Below are 24,808 nucleotides of genomic sequence, written 5' to 3'. Positions count from 1 at the left end.
TAAGCTGGAAGCCCCGCCCGCCCCCGTGCCCCGCCGCCCGCCCGCGGCGCTCTGTGCATGCTCAGAGAGAGGGTCTCCGGGACTCCACGGGCCCCGGGGGAGGGGGCTGGCAGGCAAAGGGGGACCGGGACGCCCCGTCGCGAGCCGCCCCCCCCCCGCCGCTTCACACCAGGGCAGCGGAGGCGGAGGCTGAGGGCGGTGGAGGGGGAGCTGGGCGCCGCGGGACCGACCCTCCGCTCGGCAGCCGCCCCGCGCTCGACCCCAGACCCAGAGTGGCCTGCCTGTGTTTCCGCCCGCTGCCCCTGTTGAACTCCTGCCTGCCTGCCTGCCTGCTTGCCTGGAGAGGCGAGGCGAGGGGGCGGCGCCTTGGCCTTGCTCTGCCCTGGGAGCGCCGGCGGCGGGACTGGGCGGCGCTGGGGCGGCCCCGTCGGCGGGGCTCCGGCTTCCCTCCCTCCCTCCCTCCCTCTCGCCCGCCCAGCTCGCTGCTCGCCGGGGCCGCCCTCGCCGCTTCCCTCCGCCAGGTAAGCCCCCGGACCCCCCCTCCGGACCCCCGCGTGCTTCCCCCTTCCCCCCCTTTCGCCCCAGAGGGTCCCGCGGCGCGTGGACGTGGCTCGCCGGGGAAGCGACGCGCGGGGCTCCCGGGACCGGCCGGAGGGGAGGCAGGCGGGCGAGGGGGGGGGGGTCCCGGCCGGGTCTCTGTGGGTGTGGGTGTCCCGATGCCCCCACCCCCCCGGGCTGCCAGGCGGGACGCCCTGCCCTTCCCTCGGGGAAGATTAGGGAGAGTCTCCCCAGAAGGAGGCCGGGGCCCTCCCCGCCCGCTCTCGACGGAGAGACCGGGGGGGGGGACCCTCAACAGGCGGGGAGCGCCCTCTGAAGGAGGGAGGGGGCGCCTGCGCCACCCCTGGGCCCTCGGTGTTGGGGGAGGGTCTCCTTTTGCCCATTTAAAGCACCTCCAGTATGGAAGGGGACGGGGGGGCCCTTTTCCTCTGTCCCCCCCCCCCGCAAAGGCAGCCCGTATCAGAGCCAACTTGGCCGGGGAGTGACACTGAGCTCCTCTGTGGCCCCCCCCATGCCCCTTCCTCCCATGTCCTTCCCTGTCCTGCTGCCCAAGGCACCCTGGAGGAGGGGGAAACACACACACACACACACACACACACACACACACACACACACACACACACACACACACACACACACACACACACACGCGTGTGTGTGTGTGTGTTTCATCCCTGGTGAGTCAGACCCTGATGGGCAGGGGTGGGGCAGGAAGACATCCTGTGGAAGCCTCCAGGAGGGAGGGCAGCCAGGACTCCTGGGTTCCTGTGCGGGGGGGGGGGGGGGTGTTGCTGTCTGGCTTCTTTGTGTGTGTGTGTGTGTGTGTGTGTGTGTGAGGCCCTGCTCGGTGGGTGCCTTGGTGCTCCTGGGGCTCCTGCTCCTTCTCTCTTCCCCCTCCCCTCCAGCAGGCCAGCCGGCCCTCCCCCCCCTCCCTCCCCCCCTCCCTCCCAATGCAGACCCTGGAGAGCCGCCTCCCGGATGGCGAGGAGACCCTGGACATCTCAGAGCTGTACGGGGCGGATCCTGACCAGTCGGACGGCAGCCCCTGGGATGGGGATGCCCCAGGTCAGTCCATCCGGGCGTGGGGAGATCCCGGGGGTGGGGAGGGTGGGGGTGGGCCATGGGGTGACCGACGGTCCTCCTGCCCCCTCCTGTGTCTCTCTTCTTCTCCTCCCCCACCAGGTGAGCGGCGGCGCCCCTTCCTGGCGGTGTATGAGCTCAAGCCCCTCCGCTCCCAAGCCCCCCTGTTCCTCCAGGGGGTGCCCGTCACGGCTCGGGTGGAGGCCACGGAGAGGTACACCAGCGGCTCCAAGGTAAGAGCGGAGGGGGGAGCAGCGGGAAAGGGCCCGAGGATCGGCTGGGGGGGGAGTGGGGGTGGGTGGGGAGGGCCCTCTTGCAGGGCGCCGGTTCGGGACACACCCACCGTCATTGGGTTCCCCCCCCCCCGAGGTAACAGAGGGCCAGCCCAGGAGGCGCGAAAGGAGGCGAAGGATGATGAATGACTTCTGGTGGTTGGGTGGTGGGTTGGCCTCAGTGCTCATGTCAGGATCAGTCCCAGTGGCGTTTCTGGCATGTTGTGCCTCTGATTCAGCAGAGCCAGAGGAGACGTTGGCAGGACACTCGGGTGGGGTGGGGTGGGGTGGGGCCTCTCTTTCCCGCAGAAACCCGGATTCTTCCAGAGGAGGTCCCCGGGTTCAGCCCTTCCTTCTGGGCCCGTTTGCTTGGATCTAAAAAGGAACGGGTTCAATGACGAGCATTTCCTGCCCTGACTGGTCCGGTCAGAGCGAGCGGCCACTTCTGGTCTTGCTCCCTCCGGGCCCGGGAGGGGAGGCAGAAAGACAGGCCTGGGGGGAAGAAAAAGCAGGGAGGGAACTTCCCCTGAAACCGTTAGAACTGCCCGCTGGGGGGGGCAGCTGTGGGAAGGGGAGGGGAGGCTCTTTGTCCTCCGGATGAGAGCCGACGGGGCCTGGAAGCCACGGTCCCTCTCGCGCAGCCTTGGTGGAAGCAAGAAGAGAAGCCAGGCTGCCTGTGATGTATTTATTCATTCGTTTATTTATTTGATTTATATCCCCCCCCCCATCTAGTCCTGCGACCACTCCAGGCGGCTAGATTCATAGAAGCGTCCGTCTTCGGAAACGTAGAGACTCCGGTCGCCTTCCCTCACATTTTCCTCCCTCCCATCTGTAAAGTCCTCCCCTGCTGTGCGTAGGGGTCACGGGGGGGGGGTTGCTTCTTAGGCTGAGGAACAAATGGGTCGGCCATAGTTAAGTCCCCTTTGCAGAAAGAGCTGGCAGGCCTGCGTGTGCAGGGTTCCACACCTCCACTGAAACAGATGCAGGAACCGCCTGTTTCGCGACAGGGTTCGCCCCCCCCCCCCGTGGCAAACCCGTGGCCTGAGGGTCAGTTATTTCAGTTCAGCCAGGCCGGGAGAGCCGCCGTGTCTGCGGAGGTTCACCTTGCCTGCGGACGAGTGGAGGTGCGGATTCCACCGGCACCCTTGCCTTTTGCCGCCTCCTCCCTTCAAGGGAGGGGGCACAGCCCTGCGTGGTGCTGTAGCCTCTTCCTCGTTGCCCATCTCTAGTGAAGTTGCAGGATCCTCCCTTGTGCTTTGGAATTGTTCGCGCAACAGCTGTGGTCCGGACGCATTCGAGGTCTCCTTCCCACCTTGGCTCCTGCCCGCCCACCCGCCCGCCCGGCTGTCTTTCCCGTACGCTCGGCCACCTTCGGCTTGCCCGCCTCTCCAGAAGCTTCTCTGCGATGTGGTTTACAAGCTGCCCTTTTCTCGGACTTGGACCATATTGTCCGACAATTTGTGGAGTTCAAGGCAAAGCGTCTTCTCTTTGGCAGAGACGAGGAAAACCCACCCTCAAGGCGGTTCACGGGGGTCGGGCCACGACGGCGTCCCGTCCGCAGGCTGCTTTTGCAAGCCAGGAACAGGAAGGGGCTCTTTGGGGAACCTGGGCAGCCCTTCCTTCCTGCCCCTGCCTCCATCTTGGGCAACAGGTGCGGAAGGGCATTTGCCGCCCCCACCCCCACCCTCCAGGCAGGAGCCTTCCCTTCCGGCTTCTCTGCCTGAGTGCTGGCTGGCCCACCGTTCCCGCTGCCTCCAGCGGAGTCTCTCCCCCCCCCCCCCGGTCACCCCCTGCACACAGTGACACAGTTTGTGCCAAACCATCTCAGGAACTCGTATAGCGGTATCGGCTTTGTGGGTGCGAAGCGAGACGCCTCTCCCAGCTGGAGCTGCTCCTCCCCCCCATGCCAGTGGCTTGGTTCCTCGAACTGGGGAGCCAGAGGCCTTTGGAGGGCCGGGCCGGGGCAGGCGGGGGCTTTTGCTTCGCTGCCGCCTGCTTCGTTCTTGGCTTAGCACCAGGAACAGAGGCGAGCCGGTAGATTTTCCTCCTCCTGTCCTCTGCTGATGGGTGGTCTCTGAGAGATCCACGTGCCTCAATCACTTGCCTCACTGACACCCTTCTTGTTCTGAGAGGCCGTCGAGTCCTTTCAAACTTAACGCCTACCATGCAGATTAATGACCCCCCCCAAAAAAATAAGCCCTGTCGTTCACAGCCCTGCTCAGCTCTTGCAAACTGAAAGCTCTTTCTTCAAGCCAGCCTGTCTCATATTCTTTCCGCCGCACTTCCTACTGCCTTCCCCGTTACCAACTTTTCCTCCGAGTCCTGTCTTTCCACAATGCCTTAAAAGCACACCCAACCCAGTTGTGTTGTGTTGTGTTCACTTCCCCAGACTGTTCGGGCTTCCTTTGCTCTGGAACCCACTTACTTAGCTTTCAGGCTATGGATTCTGTGAAGCTCTCCTGCAATGTGCATTTCGAAGGCACTGATTCCCGCCCCCCCCCCCCCAAAGTCAGATTTCTTCATTGTCCAACTTTGATAAATCCCTACAGTATAACTGGGAATACTAAAGCATGAAAGCTCTCGGCCTCGATCCTTGGTTGCACATCCTTAGCCTACGGATCTTGTCCAGTTCCTTCCCGGCTGCCTTTCTGAGTCTCGGCCTCATTCTGATTTCCTGGCTGCAGTATCCATTTGGATTGATGATTGCGCCAAGGAACAGGAAATCTTTCATAATTTCAGTTTCTTCGTTGTCAACATTAGGCTTATAATTCTGCAATTATTATTTTTGGCCTCATAATGTTCAGTTGTAATCCTGCTTTTGCACTTTTTTATTTATTTATTTATTTATTGTTTGTTTGTTTGTTTACATCCGACCACTCAGAGTGGCTTCCAATATACTACAGAGAATCGATAAAAACACATAATTACATAGTAGATCTAAAATTAAAATGTGAAGAACCAATAAAATGAAATAAAAATAAACAAAGGAGGAAATAAGAAGAGAGAATCAAGTATTGACTGGAGGGAAGGCCTGAACAAACATCCATGTGTTTAGTTGGCTTTTAAAGATACCTAGCGTAGGGGCTGTGCGAATCTCTGGAGGGAATTTGTTCCAGAGGCGAGGAGCCACCGCCGAGAAGGCCTGATTTCGTGTCTTCTCCTTCTGGGCCTCTCTCAGCGTCAGGCTCCTCAGCCTCACCTCCTGACTCGCTCGGGTGATCCGGGTAGAGCTAGGTGGGAGTAGGCGTTCCTCCAAGTATCGAGGTCCTAAACCGTTTCGGGCCTTATAAGTAAGCATTAAAACGTTGAAGTCGATGCGGAAACAAATGGGCAGCCAATGCAGCATGGCCAGAACAGGAGAAATATGCTGGTGTTTTCTCACTCCAGTAAGGAGTCTCGCCGCCGCATTCTGCGCCCCCTGAAATTTCCGCATCAGCCTCAAAGGCAGCCCCACATAGAGCGTGTTACAGTGGTCTAATCTTGAGATTACGAGCGCATGCACCAAATATCCAACTTTTGATATTTCAAATCATTTCCGGTTGCTGCTCCTTCCTGCCGGTAATAGGATGTCATCTGTATGTCTTTCGTTATTCTTGTTTCTTTTACCAGTTTTCACTCCTCCTTCATCAGTGTTTAATCCAGTTTTCAATATGTAGTGTATTCCACCTATGGCTGAAATCCTGTTGCTTAGCCTAGTTAGTAAGTCACGCTAGACTAGATTGTTTGAATCAATGGGGATTTGATGTCTCAGCTCCTGTGTATGTTCCCTTGATTTAGTGGGCCTACTCTAGTTGTGACTTACCAGGCTAAGCAACAGCATTTGAGCCAAATCGGTGGAACAGGTAAGATGATACAATACACCCTAGGCCGGCACCTTTGCTAATGAAAAATCACTCTGTCTCTTCCAATTCTCTCCCAATAGCAGTCTCTTGTTCAGGATATCCATCAGGGTTGTTTTCCAGTGTTGTGGCACACCTGTTTCAGAAGAGACCTTAGCTTCTCATGATCCACAGAGCTGTAGTTTATAAAGTGATCTTCTAAAATTCTTCGATGCCTTCCAGTAGCCAGTGGGTTTTTTTAGCAATATGGTTGCTAGTTCTGCTTCCCTTTCAGAATCTAGTTTGAACATCAAGCATTTCTTGCTCCATAAGAGGTAAAAGTCTTTGTTGCAAAACCTTGAGCCTCACTTTGCTTGCATGGGAAATAAATGCAATGATCCTATAATTATTACATTCCTTGGCATCTCCTTTATTGGGAATGTTTCCAGTTTGGGGGCCATTATTTTGTTTTCCATATTTTTTTATATTCTTGGCAGAGATCTGACAGATTCAGTCTCTGTTACTTGAACTAGCCCCATTGGTTTCCCTTCTGTTTGTGGTGATTTATTTCTTCCAAATGCTTTGGGAGCACCTTTCACTTCACTTTTGAAAATAGCAGTTTCTTTGTGTAAAGCTTTTTCTTTGAAGGAACATGTGATTCTTCCATCTTTCTTACAGTTTTCTCATATATTTCTTCCATCTTTGCATTATTTGATCATGATAAAGATAAAGGTTAAAATATTCCCTCATTGGTCTTTCAGCAACTCTAATCTTAAAGTTAAATTTATTGCACCTTTTATGGAAGAGACGTCTTCTCTTCTTTTTTTTATTGTACTTTTCTATTTTCTTTGCAGTGATTATCACACTAAACCATCTTTGTCCCCATGTGCGAGTTGTTAACAATTTTGATTTTTTTAAAAATTAGTCACAGAGACTTTTATTTCTTTTTACTACTAGAACAATTTTTAGTACTCCTCCCTGATTATATTTCCTGTTTTAGTCCTTTTTTTTTTTTTTTTTTTTTTGGACTTTGGTCGCTTGACTTCAGCGAGGCAAATCTGTTCCTTATATGGTCTTTAAAAGTCTTCAGAAGAATTATTTAAACTGTACTTTGGTACTATGATTGTTTTACTATTCCTTCATGGTTCTTCTTTGGCTTCGTTTTGTGGTCTGTGCCACAGGTTCATCTTCCAATTACACCGTCTGGGTGATTTCTGTAATGACCGTCTTGGGAAATGTCTGAGCATGCCATCATCCGTTCAGTTACCTGAACCATGTATTTGCAAGGAACCTGTTTTGCCAACTAGATTCTGCAGAAGAGCAGAAACACAACCCCTGCTTGCAAAACTAAATATTTATCTGAAAAACTTTGCGGGGGGAAAAAGCCCCAGGGAAGCTCAACGGGCAGGCATCTAGTCAGGCTCCCTGGCGCAAGATGGGTGGGTTTTTTTTTTCAGTCCGAACCCTCCTGACACCATTTACATTGTTCGCAAGCGAGGACACGGAAGGTTCTCTGCTCTTGTTCTCATCCGACACCCATCGATGGGCGGTGAGGTTTCTGCAGCAACAGCTGACGAGGGTCTTTGGGGCTGAAGGACCTTCTGCGAGGCCTTTGCTTTGACAGCAGCCTTTGGCTTCCTTTTCTTCTTCACAAGCTTTTGCTCGGCCCTCAGGGTGGAGAAGAGGCAGCTCAGGCCGGGAACCGGAGGTGGGCCAGGGTGGGACGGGCTTCCTGGGGCTTCAGGGGGCCCACCGTCAGGCTGCCTGCGTCAAAACCCAGGAGTCAGTTGTGAGTTCGAACCGAAAAGCCTATGTGTGTGAGAACCGACCAGCTCTTTGAGAACTGAGCCAGGTTACCTGAAGTTCATGATCTCCTTATCGGCTCCTTTTTAGAGGAAAGGAAAAGGGAACAATATTAGGTTCCTTTCCCACACACAGGACACCAGAACACAGGCAGAGTTCTGACTCCTGTCCTTTGAAGATGCCCATGGCCACAGAGACGGGCGAACAACCTCCAGAACACGAACAAAACCTGCAACAATAGTCAAAACAATATTACTTTAAAAAAAAACCAATCGGCAGTAGAAATTTGTTTGTTTGTTTGTTTAAAATATTTTTACCCCACCAGTGGTTTAGGTCTCTGGGAGTTTAGGAGCCCGATTTCCCCACTTGTGCCTCCTGCGAAGCAGAGCCAGCCTGGGTGGCCTTGGGGGCAAAAGCAGCACAGGAGTCCCAGGGCAACTGAGGAAGAAGGGAAGCGGGAACCACTTCTGTGCATTCCTTACCTTTGAACACCCTGGAAAAAGGGGCCGCCATAAATCAGAATTGACTTGACCGCAGACATTTATTATTACTATTTAAGGTCACCCTCAGGCCAGCTCCCTGTCTTCTTCGGGTAGCGCCTGCGGTTCCTCCTCTCCCCCCGCCCAAATGCGAATTGTTTGTGAAAGGTAACACAGCTGGCGCTTCACGATGCCCCTTGAATCCTGCATGGCAGGCGGAGCAAGCCCCTTGTACATTGGCTCTTCCTGGCACAGGACAGAGAAGGACGGGCAGCCGGGAGCTCAGCTGGCACAACCAAATGAGGTAGTGAAATACGGTGACAGGAAGAACCCATTATCTAGTTTTGAAATTGTTCTTATTATGAAAACAAGACTGGAAGCGCCTGCTTCTTATTCTCTTCTGTGGTATCCCAAGGTTTTCTGAGGGCTGCCTGGGTGTTGGTGGGAGAGAGGACAGCCTCGCACTCAGAGCAGGTGCAACGCAGAAAGAGAAAAGGGTTGGGAGGAGGGAGGGGGACCCTAACATCTGTGGGCTGCCTTTTGGGGTGGCTTGCAGTGTTAAAACAAGGAATACTAAAAACACAATAAATTATAGATTTGAAAGGCCATTAAACGTGCTGTGCTGTACTTAAAATCCACTAATTAGTTAAAAATCATTTTAAATTTTAAAAGCAGACTTGTGGGGGACGCAGTCAGCATTATTAGACGCCTACCTGAAGAGGTGGGTCCGTCCAGCGCCCCAGCTGTCCCAGAACCTGGAGACGGGGGTCTATCCGGGCTGACCAAGCAGGACTTGAGCGCATGGCGTGAGGATTTCAGAGCCTGTTCTGCCCTCGGCAGGTGCGCCCAAACACGCTGTACTCCTTGCGGGTGACCCACGGGGAGTTCACCTGGACCATGAAGAAGAAGTTCAAACATTTCCAGGAGCTGCACCGGGACCTCGTTCGGCACCGGATCCTCATGAACTTCCTCCCTCTGTCCCGGTGAGAACCAAGGGCTCCCAAAGGGGATTGGGGGGGGATGGAGGCATGGGAAAGGGGGGCAGGAGCTGGGGGGGGCTCACATGGCGGCCAGGGGAGGGACCTCGGGTGATGGCAGGAAATCAGCAGCTGGCTGACCGCTTCCTCCAGCCAACTGTGAGAGCCACTCATGGCTGTATGATAGGCGCTCCTCCGCACACCTAGTGTGTTGAACGTCTAGGATCTCTTGGCCTAAAGTAGCCTTCCACAGCTTGGAAGAGGCATTGAACTACAACTCCCATCCTCCCTGGGGAGGGTGCCCAGCCGCCGTCTGGTTGGAAGGGAAGAAGGTTGGGCTCCCGCACAGATTTGACGGACGCCGCAGGGGAAGGCCCACGCTGGCCGAGGCCTCTTTCTTGAGCAGAGGCCCTTTTATTTTCACCTGGAAGTGGAAAAACACCAACATTCTTTCCACTCCGTGTGGTTTTGAGAAGCTGCTCTGGCGGATTTTTTGTTTGTTTGTTTTTTTCCCGGCTCACTGCCTCAGAATTCGTTACGAAATCAGATTCCTCAGATTCATGGCCTGCAAACGTTCCCTTTTTGGCAAGAGAGCCTCTGTGGGAGGGATCATGGCTTTGCTCTGCCAGCCGTCGGAGCGGCCCACGAGGCCGCCGCGTTGTCTTGTGGCATATATATGTTCAGAGGGGAACGGGGGGTGTTTTTCGGCGTCTCCTGCCCAACTGGCTCGTTCTTTTCCATGCAGGTTTGCTCTGCAAGGTTCCCGACAGGGGATCGCCAACCTGGACTTGCCCTCTTTGCCCCACGGGAGGGAAGTGACCCGCCGTGCCTCCAGCAAACAGGTGGGGGGGGGAGAGGCCCAGAGATTTTGGGTGGGTGGGTGAGAGACAGGCCACGGAAGGATGGACAGTGCATACGGGAGTCCTACCAGGGGCGAAGGGCCAGATCTTCCGCTTTTGGAAGGGTGTAAAGGAGGAGCAGCCCCACCCTTGGTGGCCAACCGGTCACCGCCCGATGCATTTCAATGCACTTCCCAGTTTTTCATTTCTCTCCAGAGCCCTTAGTCTGGAAGGAGGATCTAAAGGGGGATCTAAAGGGAGAGGGGATCAGGGTATGTGCTTGAAGTGGGGGGGTGGGGGAGGCAGGTGAGCTGCTGCAGAATGAAGAGCCGTCCGTAGAAAGGCCAGCTTCCCTTCTGTGTGCTGGAATTCAAGGCTTCTGGCTGGGGCGCAGCGGGGGGGGGGCGGTTGGACAGAAGATGGTCTCCCACCCAAAGGGCTTAACGCTTGATTGCATCCCACAGAAACAGCTGGAGGTTTACCTCAACACCTTGCTGGAGACCAACCTGTATCGCAACTACCATGCAATGGTAATGCTTCTTCCGCTCTCCCCATTCTGGGTGTGTGGGGGGGGTGTTGGCCCCGTTTACACCAAGGCCACGGGCTTAAGGCCATCAGGAGGAGAGCAGCAGGTCTCCTCCCTCCTCCCCCTTGCTGCCTGCCGATTGCCCTGCTCCCTCTCCCTCTCCCCCCCACACACACTGACCCTTCTCCCTCCTCTGCTAGACAGAGTTTCTGGATGTGAGTCGGCTCTCCTTCATCCCGGATCTGGGACCCAAAGGGCTGTGAGTGAATCGGGACCATCACCGCCGCTCCCCCCCACCCCCGCCTTTCCGTCTGCTGGCCAGCTCAGGGCTACTGTGGACCTCTTCTCCCCCCCCCCCCCTTGCCACATCCTTCTTGGCTTCAGTCTGCTAAGATTTCTTGAAGGTTTTGGTCCTTGGGTGCTGGAGTTCCTCCCTCTAAGTTGAAAGAGTCCAGAAAGGAAGCCCCACAGCCCTGAGCAATGGGGCTGGGGGGGGCAGGAGATCCCATGGAAGCCACTAATCCTAAGGATCACCCTAAGTCAGAAGCCACTTGACCACACATGAAGTGTCCAGTGTCCTTGGAGCAAAATTAGTTCTCCCTCCCTCCCTTTCCCTCTCCCCTGCCCCACACACATGCCCTCTTGTCAAGGAGGAAGAGTGACCTGACGGGACAGCCCCCCCCCAACCGCCACCTTTTAAAGTTCGGCCTCACCTGTCGCCCCTGGTGGCCCCCTCAGCCCCCGGCTCTCTGGGCTCTTGGTGGAGACGGACCCTTCCCTTCTCGAGGGACAGCGAGAGGCCTCTGCTTTCCACAGCCGCCCCGCCGGAGTCTCGGCCTCGGTTCCGTCCTGCCCTTTCTGCAGCCCACTTGTGAGAGTGCGAGGCTTTTTGTGGCCTCCGCTCTGGAGGGAGGGGAGCAGCGCAGCGTTTGCTCCCTCTTGGCCTCCCGGCTGCTCTGCACGGCGAGTCTCACCTGTGTTTCGTCTCTCTCCCGCCTCCCTCAATCCAGGGAGGGCATGATCCTCAAACGCTCCGGGGGGCACCACGTCCAGGGCCTCAACTGCGCTGGGCGCCACCGGGTTTGCTACCGCTGGTCAAAGAGGTGAGTCCCTTGGTGCGCGGTGGTGATGGGGGGTGCGTGCACGGGGTGTGTGTGTGTGCATGTATTTACCCTTCTGCTCCTGACTTGGCCCTGCCCTCCTTGGCCTGCGCAGGTGGCTGGTGGTGAAAGACTCCTTCCTGCTCTACATGAAGCCCGAGTCGGGGGTCATCTCCTTCGTGCTCCTCTTCGACACGGGGTTCAGCGTCCAGGTGGGCAAGAAGCCCACGGAGACCAAGTACGGCGTCCGCGTGGACAACACCTGCAGGTGCGTTGGACCCGCCTCCCCCTGGGCTCCGTCACCTGCCCACCTGGGAGGAGGAGGAGGAGGAAGAGGAAGAGGAGCGTGCGTTTCACAGGGAAAGTACTGTAAACGAAGTGCGGCAAATTTAGCTTTGAGAGGCAGAGCGCAAGGAGCCCCAGGAGAACGCCAAAATCCTTCAGTAAAAACGAAAGCCAGTGGCTCTGGTCAGAACCACCTTTGTGAAAGTGACTGAGAGGACGCACAACAGAGCCTGCAGCAGAAGCCGGAGAAGCCTCCGGAAGCCTGGCGGGCGGGGGGGGTGGGGGTGGGGGAACCTGGCTTTTCCTCCTAGAGGGGCCGAGTCGGCTTCGCTGGGGAGGAAGGCTTGGTTTTGAGGGGATCGCCGGGAGGGGAGCTTTAGAAGGGACAACCCTCCTGCTCCCCTTTCTTCCCCGGGGCAGAAGATGAGAAAAGCGCTCCCCCCCCCCAAGGTCCTGGTCCTCGAAGCCACACAGACGGAAGAGACCCGGCTGCTTTGTCGTCCCTGTCCGTTGCCGTCCCGACCGAATGCCATCCCTGCGGGCCCTTCATGGCCTTCCCTCAAAAGCACCCTTTCCCAAAGTCCCCTTGGCTGGGGGTGGGGGGTGGGAGCCAGGAGGGGAGACCCTGGAAGGCAGGGAAGCAGCTCCCCAGTTTAACTTAAAGCGTTAGGGGCTGCAGCGGTCTTTTCAGCTGCCTATTGGAGTGGGTTGAGAGCTGTGGGTCAGTCTTTGGGATCATGACCCTCTGCATCTTCCTCGTCTTCCTCCTCCTCCTCCAGGTCCCTCATCCTGAAGTGCAGCAGCTACCGGCAGGCTCTCTGGTGGGGACAAGAGATCTCCGAGTTAGCCGAGAATCGGGGCAAGGACTTCCTTCGGCTGCATCGCTACGAGGCCTTCGCTCCTGTGCGGAAGGAGACCCCTGCCCGCTGGTGAGAGTGGAGCCCTGCTGGGGGGTGGGGGTGGGGCTGGGATGAAGGGGTGGAGCCTTCTCTCCCCCCCCCCTCACTTTTCGCGCTCTCCACATCCAGGTTCGTCAACGGGGCCGGATATTTTGCTGCCGTGGCCGACGCCCTGATGCAAGCCAAGGAGGAGATCTTCATCACAGACTGGTGGTGCGGCTCTCGGGGGGGGCACCCCATGGGGGGATGGGGGAGGGGCAGGTTAGGGGGAGCCCTTGTGAGTCCTGTGGGCCTCCTCAGCACAAGGAGATTTGTAACCTGCTAGCCCTAAAGCCATTTTCCAAATGGCAGGAACATAACTTTTAAAAAGCAATGACTGGGCTTGAAGTTCTAGAAACTAGGCTTGCACCAAAAACAGTTAAGTCACCATCAGAATTACAATTTTCTTCGCCAAAATAACTTGTTGTTTCATGGACAGAATGGCGGTGGGCACTCATTCACTCCCTCTGCTGTGGGGACATGGCTCTTAAGGACTGAGTGGCAGGCACAAATTCAGCAGGTGATGCTTCCTCTCTCAGAATGGAGGAGCCAGCAGGGAGAGGAGAAGAGCAGATATTGGGGGGGGGGGGAGGAGAGAGGAGTTCTTTTCAGACCACCTCCTCCTGAGAAATGCAAAGGGGCTTCCTCACTCCAGCCCCAAGACAACTCTGCAAAGGGCTTTTCTAGTCCAAACCCCTCCCCGCCAAAAAGGAGGGAAGGGGGACATTACCTTTGGGGCACCCCCCCACCACCAGCTGCTTCTTCCCTTTTCCAGGCTCAGCCCCGAGGTTTACATGAAGCGCCCGGCCCAGTCGGATGAATGGAGGCTGGACCTCATCCTGAAGCACAAAGCGGTGGGTGAGCCAGCAGGGGGAGAGGGGGAGGGAGGGGAACTGGGCGGTGGGGAAGGCCGGCCGGCTGGCCGGCATCCCTTCCAGCTGCTGATACTGGCCCATCCAACCCCCTCTCTTCTCCCACCCACCCCCACCCCACTGGCCTTTTCCCAGGAGGAGGGGGTCCACATCTGCGTCCTGCTCTTCAAGGAGGTTGAGCTGGCCCTCGGCATCAACAGCGACTACAGCAAGCGGGCCCTCATGCTGCTGCACCCCAACATCAAGGTAGGAAGCCCCCTCCCACGGCTCAGAGCCAGCCAGCAGCTGGACGTTCGGGCTGTTTCTCCCCCCCCCTCCAATCCCCCAGCCCTGCAACCCTCTTGCCTGCTCCGTCTCGGATCACAGGGTTCCCCACACGCATGCACAACCCCAGCCCACCCCCGGCCTCGGTTTCCCTTTGGACCTCCTCCTCCTTCCCGCCTTGGGCGCCTCTACCTGCCAGTCACACCTTGGCTTCCCAATCAAGGCCATCTCTGAGTATGAACCCTAAAGAGAATTGGGGGAGACGGATTTTCAGATTCCAGCAAAGGAGGTTTGGAGTAAACCTTAGCAAGAGGCGCTCGCTCTTTAATGGCAAAGGGCAGCTCTGGAGAGGGACCGGCGGCTGCCTCGGAGGGAGGAGGGCTCTCCCCCGGCAGGGCTTTTGGAAGAGATGCCATGCACCCATTGGAGCAGCGGGTTTCCTGCTCCAGCCAACCGAAGGTTGGGCTCCGTGGCGGTCAGGATCCCTTCGGGCTCTGCCGTTCTTTGATCCCATGAGGCTGAACGGCAGCCTTTCCGTCCTGCGAGGAGCCCAGGCCAAGGTGACCCAGTTAGGTGGCGTTCCAGTTTTGGAAAAGCACTCCCTTCCCCACCTCCTCCTCCTCCTCTTCCTGGCAGGCAGGCAGGCAAGGCAAAGGGCACCCCAAAAGCTTCCCTCTGCTCTCTTACCTTCAATGCGCCACAGGACCCTTTTCGGGAGGGGCGAGCCTGTCCCCTCGCTGAAAGCGCCCAGAGGGCGGGCTGTAGGAGGCTGTCCTGCGGGGGGGGGGAGCCCCAAGGGTTTTGCGGCCCCTGAAAGGCTCAGCAGCTTGATCTGGCTTCCACCTCCATGCAAGGAGGCCTACTGGGCTTCGGGGGGGGGGAAGAGAACTGGGGAGGGGGGTGGTCGTGAAAGAGAAGAACGATCCACCGGGCAGCCTTGTGGGAGCCAGTTTCGAGGCAGCCTTCTGTGCCGACGTGGCTCCGCTTTTGTGTCACTGCCCAAAGCCCCTCCCTTTCTTCTCCCTTCAGGTCATGCGCCATCCTGACCACGTCTCCTCTATCGTCTTCCTCTGGGCCCACCACGAGAAGCTGGTGGTGGTGGACCAGTCGGTGGCCTTCCTGGGAGGGCTGGACCTGGCCTATGGGCGCTGGGACACCCACGCGTACCGCCTCACGGACCTGGATGGGGACGACTCCCCGGGCTTGAAGGTCAGGAACGGCCCCCCCTCCCCCTCAGCCCCCCTTCCTAGAAAAGGGGGCAAAGTGCAATTCTTTCACACACACACACACACGGTGTTTCCACCTGTGCCCCCCGCCCCCCCCACTCGCTCCTTCCTCCCTGTCCGGGGTCTCCCTTCTTTGGCAGCCTCTTATGCGGCACTTCCTGGGCTTCTGATTAGTGACCCCTTCCCTGAGGTCACCGCCGTGCTCAGCCCATAACTGGAAAGGGTGGTCGCTCGCAGGATGGAGCCCACCCTGCCCTCTGCCGGCCCCTTGTCCTCAGCGCCCGGTCCTGTCGTTTTCTCTCTTTCTCTCTCGCTCTGTCTCTCTCGCTCTTTCTGACGTTCCCTCTCTTTCTTTCTTCCTTTTCTTTCCTTCTTTGGCTTCAGCGCCCAGTGCCCTCGCTCTCCGTGCAGGGTTGCCCCTGACCATCTCTCTCTCTCAGGGAGGGGCTGCCCCTTCGGGGGTGGACGAGGCCCCTGTCGACTTGGCCACAAACCAGCGCCTCTGGCTGGGCAAGGACTACAGCAACCTCATTGCCAAGGACTGGGTGCAACTGGACAGGCCCTTTGAAGGTGAGGCCGGGCCCTTCACTGTGGGACGCACACACGCACACTCGCGAGCGGTGGCGGCTTTTCCTTTTCTCCTGGGCTGGGCCCCTTCCCAGTGGGACACGGCTGTGGTGTCAGTCCAGGCTTTAGTGCCCGGTTGGAAGGGGAACACGCCATGACGTGCACACTCACACACTCGCACAATCTCTCCCTGATGTTCTGCAACACCTTCCCCGGCGGAGGGATCTTGTGGCACACGTGTAGGCCTTGTACTCTTCCCCACCCCTGCCTTCCACACTTTTTCTTTCTTGACCTAATAAAGGTATTGATAGAAATAACGGTATCGGGGGAGCCCGGGTGGGCAGAGGGATGGATGAGGTTCCCGGAGACCTGGGCTCAATTCCTCACCTGGCCATAGAAACACCTGGGGAGGGGGTGGCCGTGGCAGAACCAGGCCTCGAATCTCTCCCCGCGGGGATTGCCATAAGTCAGATGCGGTGTGACAGGCAGACAATGACACAACGGCACTGCCGTCTCTGGCGTTGTGCCCCCCAAAAGGAGCTTCTTTTCTGAGCAGGGCTGTGCTGGGCCAGGTCCCTGCAGCTGCCTCAGCCTCCTTCTGGGCCCCCCTGAAAAAATGCCCCCCCAGCATTGTCACGACACCGCAGGAGCGGCCAGGGTGCGTTTTGTCCTCTCGGAAAGGCCCGCCACCCTCCTCCCACCCTGATCTTCCTTCTGTCCGTCCTTCTTCCTTCCTGCCCGGCTCGGCCAGATTTCCTTGACCGGCGCGAAACCCCTCGGATGCCCTGGCGGGACGTGGGGGTGGCCGTTCACGGCGCTGCCGCACGGGACGTGGCCAGACATTTCATCCAGCGATGGAACTTCACTAAGGTGAGCCCAGGGAGGGGCAAGAAAGGCGGGCTGGCTGGCCGGCAGGCGGCCCAGCAGATGGAGTCCTCCCCCCCCAAGGCTTGGGGGTTGCCCCTCCCGCCTGAAATTCACGGGCAGAAAACGGGAGCCTGTTTGCCAGAGTGCCTGGCCCACCCCTGGAGCTCCAGACCCTCAAGTTGGGAGGCAGAGAAGTTGGTGGGGTTGGGAAAAGCTCTTCCCCCCCCCCACACACACACACACCCGGAGCCCTTTGGGAGGAGAGGCGTTGGCGAGCTAGGAACAGGATCGTAAAAACAGTCCGCTGTTCTGTTCATAAGCTCTCGGTCTCCACTGCGTTTGTGGGTGTTGAGGAGGGAGGGGTGGGGGGGTGGAGAGTGGCCCGTCGCTCTCTCCTGGCCCCATGGATCGAGACCTGCCCAGTGGCGAGGAAAGGGGGTCTGGGAGGGCCCTCGAGAGCCAGCGTGGGTCCTCTCCCCCTCCTCCAGGGGCCTTTTGGGGGCCTCACCCCTCCCTCTTTCTCCTCTGCAGACGATGAAGCCTAAATACAAGGGGCCCGAGTACCCCTACCTGCTCCCCAAATCCCCCCGAGTGCCCCCCTCCCTCCCTTTCATGGTGCCTGGGGCACAGACCGCCAGTGTCCAGGTAAGGAGCCGAGATGGGGAAATGGGGCCGGGAGGCAGCCAGGAGACATGGGGGTTCCCCATGGAGGATCTGGGGTTTGGCTTGCCCAGTCGGGCTGGTGGGTGCGTGGGGTGGGAGGGAAGATGCAGCCAGCCAAAGGGGAGGGGCAGCTGACCAGCCACTGTGGGGGCAAGGAGAGCCACACACCCCCATTACACACTCAGCCGGACACCTCCACGAGCCAGGAGGGTGAGGGTCGCTCCAGACGGGCAAAGGGGAAGGGCTCTGAAATGGAGGGCTTGCTTCCACCCGACCCTTTCTGCTTGGGGTTTTTCGAAAGACGTTGAAACTTAGGGGAAACACAGATGGAGTGGGGAGCTTACATGATGAGGGGGTGTCTCCCCTCTCCTCTCCCCTCCAGTGAGCCCTGGAGGGCTGTTAGTGGGGGGGGGTCTCAGCTTCGCCCCCACGTCCACCCCTACTCTCCTGTTCCAAAGAGAAGCCCTGGCTTTACGAGGGGTCTCTCTTCTGCCCTCTCCCTCCTCCCCCCCCACCAGGTGCTGCGTTCGGTGGATCGCTGGTCGGCTGGCCTCCACGAGTGCTCCATCTACAAGGCCTACCTGAGTGTCATCAAGGACAGCCAACACTACCTGTACATCGAGGTAGGCCCCGGCTGGTTATGGGGGGGGAGGAGGGGGGCCAGAAGAGGGACCCGTCTGGGTTCAGCAGGGAAAGTCCCCTATGGGAGGGAGGGAGGGAGGGATCTGGTGATCTGCTCGGCACACACAGTGTCCTGCCTTGGAGAGGGAGGGCTGTTTGTCTAGGTGACCCCGAGAGCCTCTTCCTGTCACTACCATTCCGGGGTGTGAGGATGAGAGAGGCCTCTCTGGTCCCCCCCTGAAGATCTTGCCACAGAGCCTCCTCCCTGTAGTCCCAAGCCAAACGGATGCACCAAACATCAAGCTGGGGGGGGGGGTTGGCTGGGAGGCGGGTCGGCTCTTCCGGGAGGTTTGGCCGGGGGTGGGGGGGCGGTTGGTCAGGGGCTTGGCTCTGCTTCCGCCCTCGGCCAGTGCGGCTTCACAGGCAAGACATCTTTCCCTGCCAGAACCAGTTCTTCATCAGCTGCGCCGACGGGCGCTCGGTGCTCAACACCGTGGGAGACGCCATTGTGGACCGAGTGCTGCTTGCGCACAGGTGGGTGTGGGCGAGATCCTTAGGGTGCCCCATTCCCCTTGGCCTCCCATCTTTTCTCCAGGGCCCCCAAGGCAGCCTCCTCTGCTCCTCCCCCCTCCCCTTCGTCTTCACGACGATCTCAAGAGGTAGATCAGCTGGAGGGACAGCTCCTGCTCTGATCCGAAGTCACTCCAGATTAGCGGCAACTCTTCCGCGATGGCGCATGGGAGCCATTCCATGCAGGCTGGGGAACACTGCGTTATCTGCACACCTGAATCAGGTGCTCCGATCCCCCTGGCTCCCTCCCCGTTTTATGGGGGCACTTGGAAGATGCCCACAAAAGCAGACCCAGAGAAGGCCTTTGGCAACCCAGGCTCAATGGGCTGGATCTGTGCCGGTAGGACGTGGTGGCCATGCCTGCCAGTGTCTCACGAGGGCAGGTTTGCTAAGGAACATGGTCCTTCCTGGGTTGTGCCTCAGGCCAGAGACTCACCTCGCAGGCCTTTCGGGGGGGGGCACCCACTCTCCTTCCCGGATGTTTGCAGAGCTGTTCCTGTGCCAGAGGCCCTGGCAGCGAATGCGAGTTCCCAACCAGCCTGCTAGCGAACAATGGGTCCCATAAAGCCCTAGGTCAGAAGGTGGAATTGCTTTGCCCATGGTCAGAGGCACTCCCAACTGTCCAAGCATGCCCCAGAAGGTGTGCAGAGAATGGGAGGGCCCAGGGGAAGGGTTGGGGGAGTGTGTCAGCCCCCCCCGCCTTGGCCGTGCCCTCTAAGTCCTGGCTCCTCCTCTACAGTGAGAGGAAACCGTTCCGGGTTTACATCCTGCTCCCCCTCCTGCCTGGCTTTGAGGGCGACATCGCTCAGGGGGGCGGCAACTCCATCCAAGCCATTCTGCACTTTACCTACCGGTGAGTTTGGAAGGTGGAGCTGGGAGGGGGAAGGCGGAGGGGAGAGGGAAAATGTGTGTGAGTGTGCCATGATGCAGGGGGCTGAGAAGAAGACAGCTCGAGGAGGAGAGCAGGAACCACCCACCGACATTTGGGGTGGGAATTACTGTCCACTTGGTTGCATCGGACTGGAGTCATTTGGTGTTGTGTCCCCGGGGGAGTGTGGGTGATCACGGAGCCAAGGAAGGCTCATTGCCTTAGAGAAAGAAGAAAGGAGTCAACCACGGACGTCCGAGCCAGCGGAGCCAACTGGCAACGCCCTGAGAGCTCTTTTATTGATGTAGCATGATTTGCACCGTATGTTTTGAGAGAGACAGATAGGATGCTGGTTACCTAATCGTAACCAGAATTGGCTGAGATCACCCTTTGATCTTATGCTCCACCTCTAAGCGAAAGGGCAGAAGGAGGGGTTACCCCGCCCGCTGGCAGCTGCCGCTTCCTGCCAGGAGTGTCCATGCCTGTCCCTGGGACAGAACGCAGCAACATCCTTCAAGCAGAAGGTTTCCCACAGGGGACGAAAGAGGCTGAAGAAGGAAAACGTGTGTTTTTTTTTTAAAGTTCTGATGTGGTGTTGATGATTTCACTCTTCCCGCTCTCAGTAGCCCCTTCATTTAAAGCTGGAAGACAAGAAAGGGGGGTTTTCTCAGGGAGTAAAATGCGCTCAGGCTGCATCTGGCCCAGATCCCCCTCTGAGCCATTGAGACGTCTGGGGCGTTTTAGGTGCTTGGGTTGACCTGGAGAGGCGGAAAGGGCCTTTAATGAGGGAGGGAAGAAGGGGGGGCTTCATGGGGACCCACAAGCCTGCATTTCTCTCCTCCTTCTTTGCAGGACTCTGTGCCGAGGGGAGGCCTCCATCGTCAGCCGCCTCAGAGCTGTCAGTAAGTGTCAAGGAGCAGAGGGAAGCCATCCAGAAACCCCCCCCACACACACACACACACCCGTTGCATCATGAGCCCCACAGTGGCCTCTGGGAAGACAGAGAGAACTTGGGAGAAGTTTGGACATTTTTGGACAGTGACCGGAGGCTGTTTCCAAATTCTCTCTGTGATTTTTGTGGGGGTCCCTCTCCAAGGAGCAAGGGAAGAGGGAGAGATGCCAGGAGGCAGGGGGCGATTTCTGCCTCTGCCCTTAACCAAGAGTGCCCTGACCTCAATCATGTGTGTCTGCGTGTGCAGGGGGTGGGAGAGATGCATGTGTGCCCATTTCCCTGAGGGTTGAGGGGTAATCGCCCTCGCCACACATGCCCAGAGGTGCCTTTTCCATGTTGCTGTGCAAGTCCTGGCCTTTGTCTCCCGCTTTTCTGAACGAAGGGCCCTCGAGCCAATGGAGCCACGTCTTGCTAACACCCCACCCTTTCTCCCCTTCTCCCCACCCCACACCTAGTGGGGGAGGACTGGAAGAACTACATCTCTTTCTGCGGGCTGCGGACACACGGCGAGCTGCGCGGCAGGCTCCTGACAGAGCTGGTCTACATCCACAGCAAGCTGCTCATTGCCGACGACCGCCGCGTCCTCATCGGTGAGGAGGAGCCTCGTCTCCAAAGCCAGGCTGGGGGGCATCCCCCCCCCGTTTAGCTCATTGGGCCCCAGGTGGGCGTGGGGCAACCTTTAGGTCTTGGGTCCCAAACCAGCCCCCCAAGCTTCCTCAGGGGCCCCTCCGACCCCTTTCTTGTGACTCCACTGTGTGACGGTGTCGTAAAAGGTCCCCCTCCATCCTAAACACCTGAAATGCTGCTTAGTTGCAAGTTGTTGTGATGATGCCACTTCAAATCTGCCAAGTAGGTTAGCCCTGCCCCTTCGGCCTTCAACCCAACCCCTGGAATAGGGCAGGACTGGAACCCGGTCCTTGGTCCGGGAAGCCTTGCCCTCCCTTCCTGCTGCCACCTGCCCACCCCCTACATCCCTCCTCCCCCCCCCCAGGGACGCACACCCAGCCCCCTTGACTTGGTCCACCCCATCTTGCTTCAAGGTTCGGCCAACATCAACGACCGGAGCCTGCTGGGGAAGCGGGACAGCGAGGTGGCCGTGCTGGTGGAGGACACGGCACTGGTGGCCTCTGTCATGGACGGGAAGGAGTACCAGGCGGGGACGTTCGCCCTGAGCCTGCGCCTGGACTGCTTCCGGTGAGCAAAGGCACCGATTGGAGAAGGGGCAGGACTGGGGCGGGCCAGGCGGATGGAGCGCAAGCGGGAGCACCCACCTTCCCAGGCCCAGAAGCCCCCTGCCAGCAACTAGAGGGAAGGTCCCCTCCGCCCAGAGGGGAGGTCTGGTACGCAGCTCCTGCTCTGAACAGGCGGAGCAACGGCCTCCCTTTCCTCAGAGCACACAAATCTGTTCCTGTGCAGTGAATTTGCACAGATTCCCAGGGCTTTCTCCTCCCCCCCCCCCGTTCTTTGGTTTTTGCATCTCAAATGTGCTTTCCTGCAACTTTTACAGATCATCTTCCAGGCTAGGAGTGGGGATGCTGGGGGTGGGGCTGGACCTTAGTGAGGCTACACCGCCGCCGCCGCCCCCCCGAAGTGAAATTAGAAGGGATCACTTTTAATCAGATTTTGAGCTGTAAAGCGGGGCAGGGGGTAGTGAAGTGGGGATGCAGGACTGAAAGCCTTTTCCCTCCAGAGAGAATCCCTACCTCCTAGGGGCCTGGTTCTCCTCTTGAAACAGTTAAATGACCACCCCCCACGCACACACACACACACACACACTCCTTTAGAAACCATGCAGAGCCACAAAAGCAGCCAGGGAGGGGCGTGTGATTCCCACCTCATGGCTCCTTCCCACATGTGGCAAGGAGCCCACCCTCCACCCCTCCTTGGTTAAGGCTTCCAGGAAGGGAAGACTGGGCTTGGGGGGGGGGGCCTTTGCCACCCCCACTTGGGGAGACAGGTGCTCGGGAGCAGAACCCAGGCCCTTGCTCCATCCAGCCCAGCATCGCCAGCTCTGATGGTCAGGCAGGGACCGCTGGTGCTCCCGAGGGGTCTCCCACCCGAGGGGCTAAGCACAGCCCGGCTGAAGCCAGGAGAGACCGTGGATGTTGGGGACAAGCCTGCAGGGGAGACCCGGTGGGCCTGGGGCCTGAGCGGAGGGAGATTCAAGATTGGGGGGGAAAAGAAGTCTGACTTTGTCTGGTCGGCAGGCTGGCCTTGGCCAGGGAGGGAGACACCCAGCGCAGCCATGAACTGGGACGGCTTCGGAAAGGGGATGGGGTGAGATACCGGGGGGGGGGGGGCTGCGTGCGACTGCTGGGCTTGTGGAGACAGCCATCATGCCAGTGCAGTCCTAGAAGCTGCTCTCCCTCTCTCCCTCCATGGGGGTTGGGGGGGCTGCAGAAGGGCCCTCTCTTGCGAGGGGGGGGAGCACTTGCCCTGATGAGGGCCTTTGCTCTGAGCCACTTTGGCAGGATGAAGGGCAGGATGAAGCCCAGATGGGGCCGGTGTTTCCTCCAGGCCAGGGCTGCCAGGCACTCCAGGGGGGAAAAACACCCTTCCTTCTCCTCTCTGGCAGGTGCATTTTGGGGGCCGCCTCTGACTCCGACGCCCACATCCAAGACCCCGTCTGCGACCACTTCTTCCACGAGGTCTGGCAAGCCCGAGCATCCTCCAATGCCCACCTCTACGAGCAGGTGGGTGGCAACCGGTAGGGACTGGGAGAGTCAGGCTCCCCTTGACCCTCTCCGAAAACCCACTCACAGAAGGGGCTCAGAAGGAGGGCAGAGTTGGGAACACTGGCCTAATTGTGGAAGAGGGGCAATCCCAAAAGCCCCCCTTCGAACATGCAGGCTTCTGGACGTGTCTCGGGAGGATCAGTGGCTGGCTGCCGGAGTACAGCTTTTGGAGTTGCAGGATTCCTTGACCTGGCGTGTCAAGGAAGGAGTGTGTGTGTTTGTGTGTGTGTGTGTGTGTAAGAGAAATGAGGCCAGAGTTTGGATTGCATCTCTATGCCTTTCAGCACACTACTTATTGTGGTCCTCTTTCGGGGGGGAGCAGGAGGGAAGGACCATTTTCTAACCCCCTCTCCTTATCTTGAAACCAAAGGAGGTCAGTCCGTCTCCCCCCCCCCCAGCTTGCACCACCTCAGCACCCCTGGGGCCACTGAGCTTTATTTTAGGCACAAGGCCCTTGCGTGAGCACCCTCAGGTTTCAGGAGGAGCCCCCCAGGAAAGGGCATTTCTCTCCTTGAAAGGCACAACCATCACCTGACCGTGGGCTCCCCCTCTTTTCCCACCCCTCCCTCTCGAGGCAGGTCTTCCGCTGCCTCCCCACCGACGCTGTGCCGTCCCACCGGGCCCTGCGGGATTACGTCGCCGTGGAGAACCTGGCCTCGGCCAGCCCCAGCCTCGCTCGGGACCACCTGCTCCAGGTGCGGGGACACCTGGTCCAGTTCCCGCTGGACTTCTTGGCCGAGGAGTCCCTCCTGCCTCCGCTCAACAGCAAGGAAGGCATGATCCCTGTGGAGGTGTGGACTTGACGCAACGCACCGGGGAGCCCCAAGGAGCCAGGGCGGAGGGCGGAGGCCAACTCCCGCCGACGGGGTCTGCCTTCTGAGTGACCCGCGCGGCTTCTGCACCTTCTTGGGCCCTGCTTCACATAGACAGACACACACATGCTCCCCACCGCTTAAGCTACCCCGTCTTCGCTGCCCACCTTTGCTGCTTGCCCCATTTTCTACCATGAAGCCACTCCGCATTGAGCTGGCCCTGGCTAAAGGGATCCAGCCGGTGGTGCAGCTTCCCTGGACTCCCAGAGGGACCCTAATGATCCCTCTCCAAGGGCCAAACCACTTCCTGTGCCCCCTCCCGCATCTCTCCAGGGTGGGGCAAGTCTTCCAGCGTTCACACCACCAGCACTACACCTGCCTCAGCCTGCGACTCTCGTCCTCCAAACATTCCAGGTGGTTGGGGGTCGGTCCGCAGGGGAGGAAGGAGCCACCCCACCCCCTTGTTGACTGTGACTGTTTACACCTGCCAGCTCCCCACCCCAGTTCCCTCTCCCCGCTGCCCGTTACGGCCCTCGGCTTGTCCTGGGCTTCCGCTTGATAACAGAATGCCTGCCCTGCAGTGTTCCACATGAGCGGGCCACCGCTGCCACCCAAAGAATCAAGGGAGCTCCCTTTCCAAAGGGGCTCGAAGAGAGACCACTTAGCCAAGCGCCAGACAGGTCACAGAGTGCGGCAGAGAACAACATGGTGCTGCCTGGAACCACGGCGAGCAACCCTCTCCTGGGCAAAGGCGGCAGTTGGCCTGCGGTACCTTCTTGGGTGAATGAGTTGGGCCTCTGCCCTTCACCTGCCCTGATGGTGCTGAACCAGAGACCGGTGCTCAGAGGACCCCCCCCTCCTCCTCCGGCAGGGGCTCCTTGGGACAGCTGCTCTATTCTGCATGGCTTGGCTCCCACCGTTGTGCCACGTCTCATGTTCAGAGGTAAGGCTGGCATTCCCAGACCGGGCCTTGCCTCTCCTGGCTGCAGGAAACTGGGGAGGGAGGGTGGACTGTGGCCCACCTCCTCCTCCTCATGTCCAAGCACAATGTATAAGGGGGGGGGGAGCAGGACCTGCTTGTCAACTTGTTAAATAAACAGTCTTCCTCTTCCTCCA

The 24,808-nt window shown here is 58.5% G+C and overlaps 1 protein-coding gene across 2 annotated transcripts; it reads left to right on the top strand.

Annotated features, from left to right (window-relative positions):
* The first annotated feature begins 1,352 nt into the window (after positions 1 to 1,352).
* On the top strand, positions 1,353 to 24,808 carry PLD2 (phospholipase D2). 2 transcript variants are annotated; one of them, XM_078378284.1, is made up of 24 exons: positions 1,353 to 1,623; positions 1,741 to 1,871; positions 8,851 to 8,993; positions 9,733 to 9,829; positions 10,291 to 10,356; positions 10,553 to 10,611; positions 11,363 to 11,455; positions 11,568 to 11,720; positions 12,517 to 12,666; positions 12,766 to 12,849; positions 13,451 to 13,529; positions 13,683 to 13,793; positions 14,841 to 15,020; positions 15,478 to 15,607; positions 16,356 to 16,474; positions 17,003 to 17,116; positions 17,653 to 17,757; positions 18,201 to 18,289; positions 19,065 to 19,178; positions 20,046 to 20,095; positions 20,601 to 20,735; positions 21,186 to 21,339; positions 22,721 to 22,852; positions 23,459 to 24,808. In XM_078378284.1, exons 1-24 carry the CDS (start codon positions 1,509 to 1,511, stop codon positions 23,658 to 23,660), a joined length of 2,805 nt encoding a protein of 934 aa, XP_078234410.1. In that variant the 5' UTR covers positions 1,353 to 1,508; the 3' UTR covers positions 23,661 to 24,808. The 2 variants fall into 2 exon arrangements, with proteins under 2 accessions (XP_078234410.1, XP_078234409.1); XM_078378283.1 differs by having other exon boundaries at positions 1,356 to 1,623; positions 22,721 to 22,838.

The sequence above is a fragment of the Pogona vitticeps genome, chromosome 6, assembly GCF_051106095.1.
Source record: "Pogona vitticeps strain Pit_001003342236 chromosome 6, PviZW2.1, whole genome shotgun sequence".
NCBI classification, from domain to species: Eukaryota; Metazoa; Chordata; class Lepidosauria; order Squamata; family Agamidae; genus Pogona; species Pogona vitticeps.
The sequence above is the reverse complement of the archived record's forward strand: the minus strand, read 5'-3'. Positions and strand labels throughout refer to the sequence as shown.

Bases quoted from the DNA above. Each gene is read 5' to 3' on its own strand.
- PLD2 (XM_078378283.1), top strand. From the start codon at position 1,509: ATGCAGACCCTGGAGAGCCGCCTCCCGGATGGCGAGGAGACCCTGGAC. The intron at 8,994-9,732 runs GTGAGAACCAAG...TTTTCCATGCAG, and splicing joins AACTTCCTCCCTCTGTCCCG to GTTTGCTCTGCAAGGTTCCC. The intron at 17,117-17,652 runs GTAAGGAGCCGA...CCCCCCCACCAG, and splicing joins CACAGACCGCCAGTGTCCAG to GTGCTGCGTTCGGTGGATCG.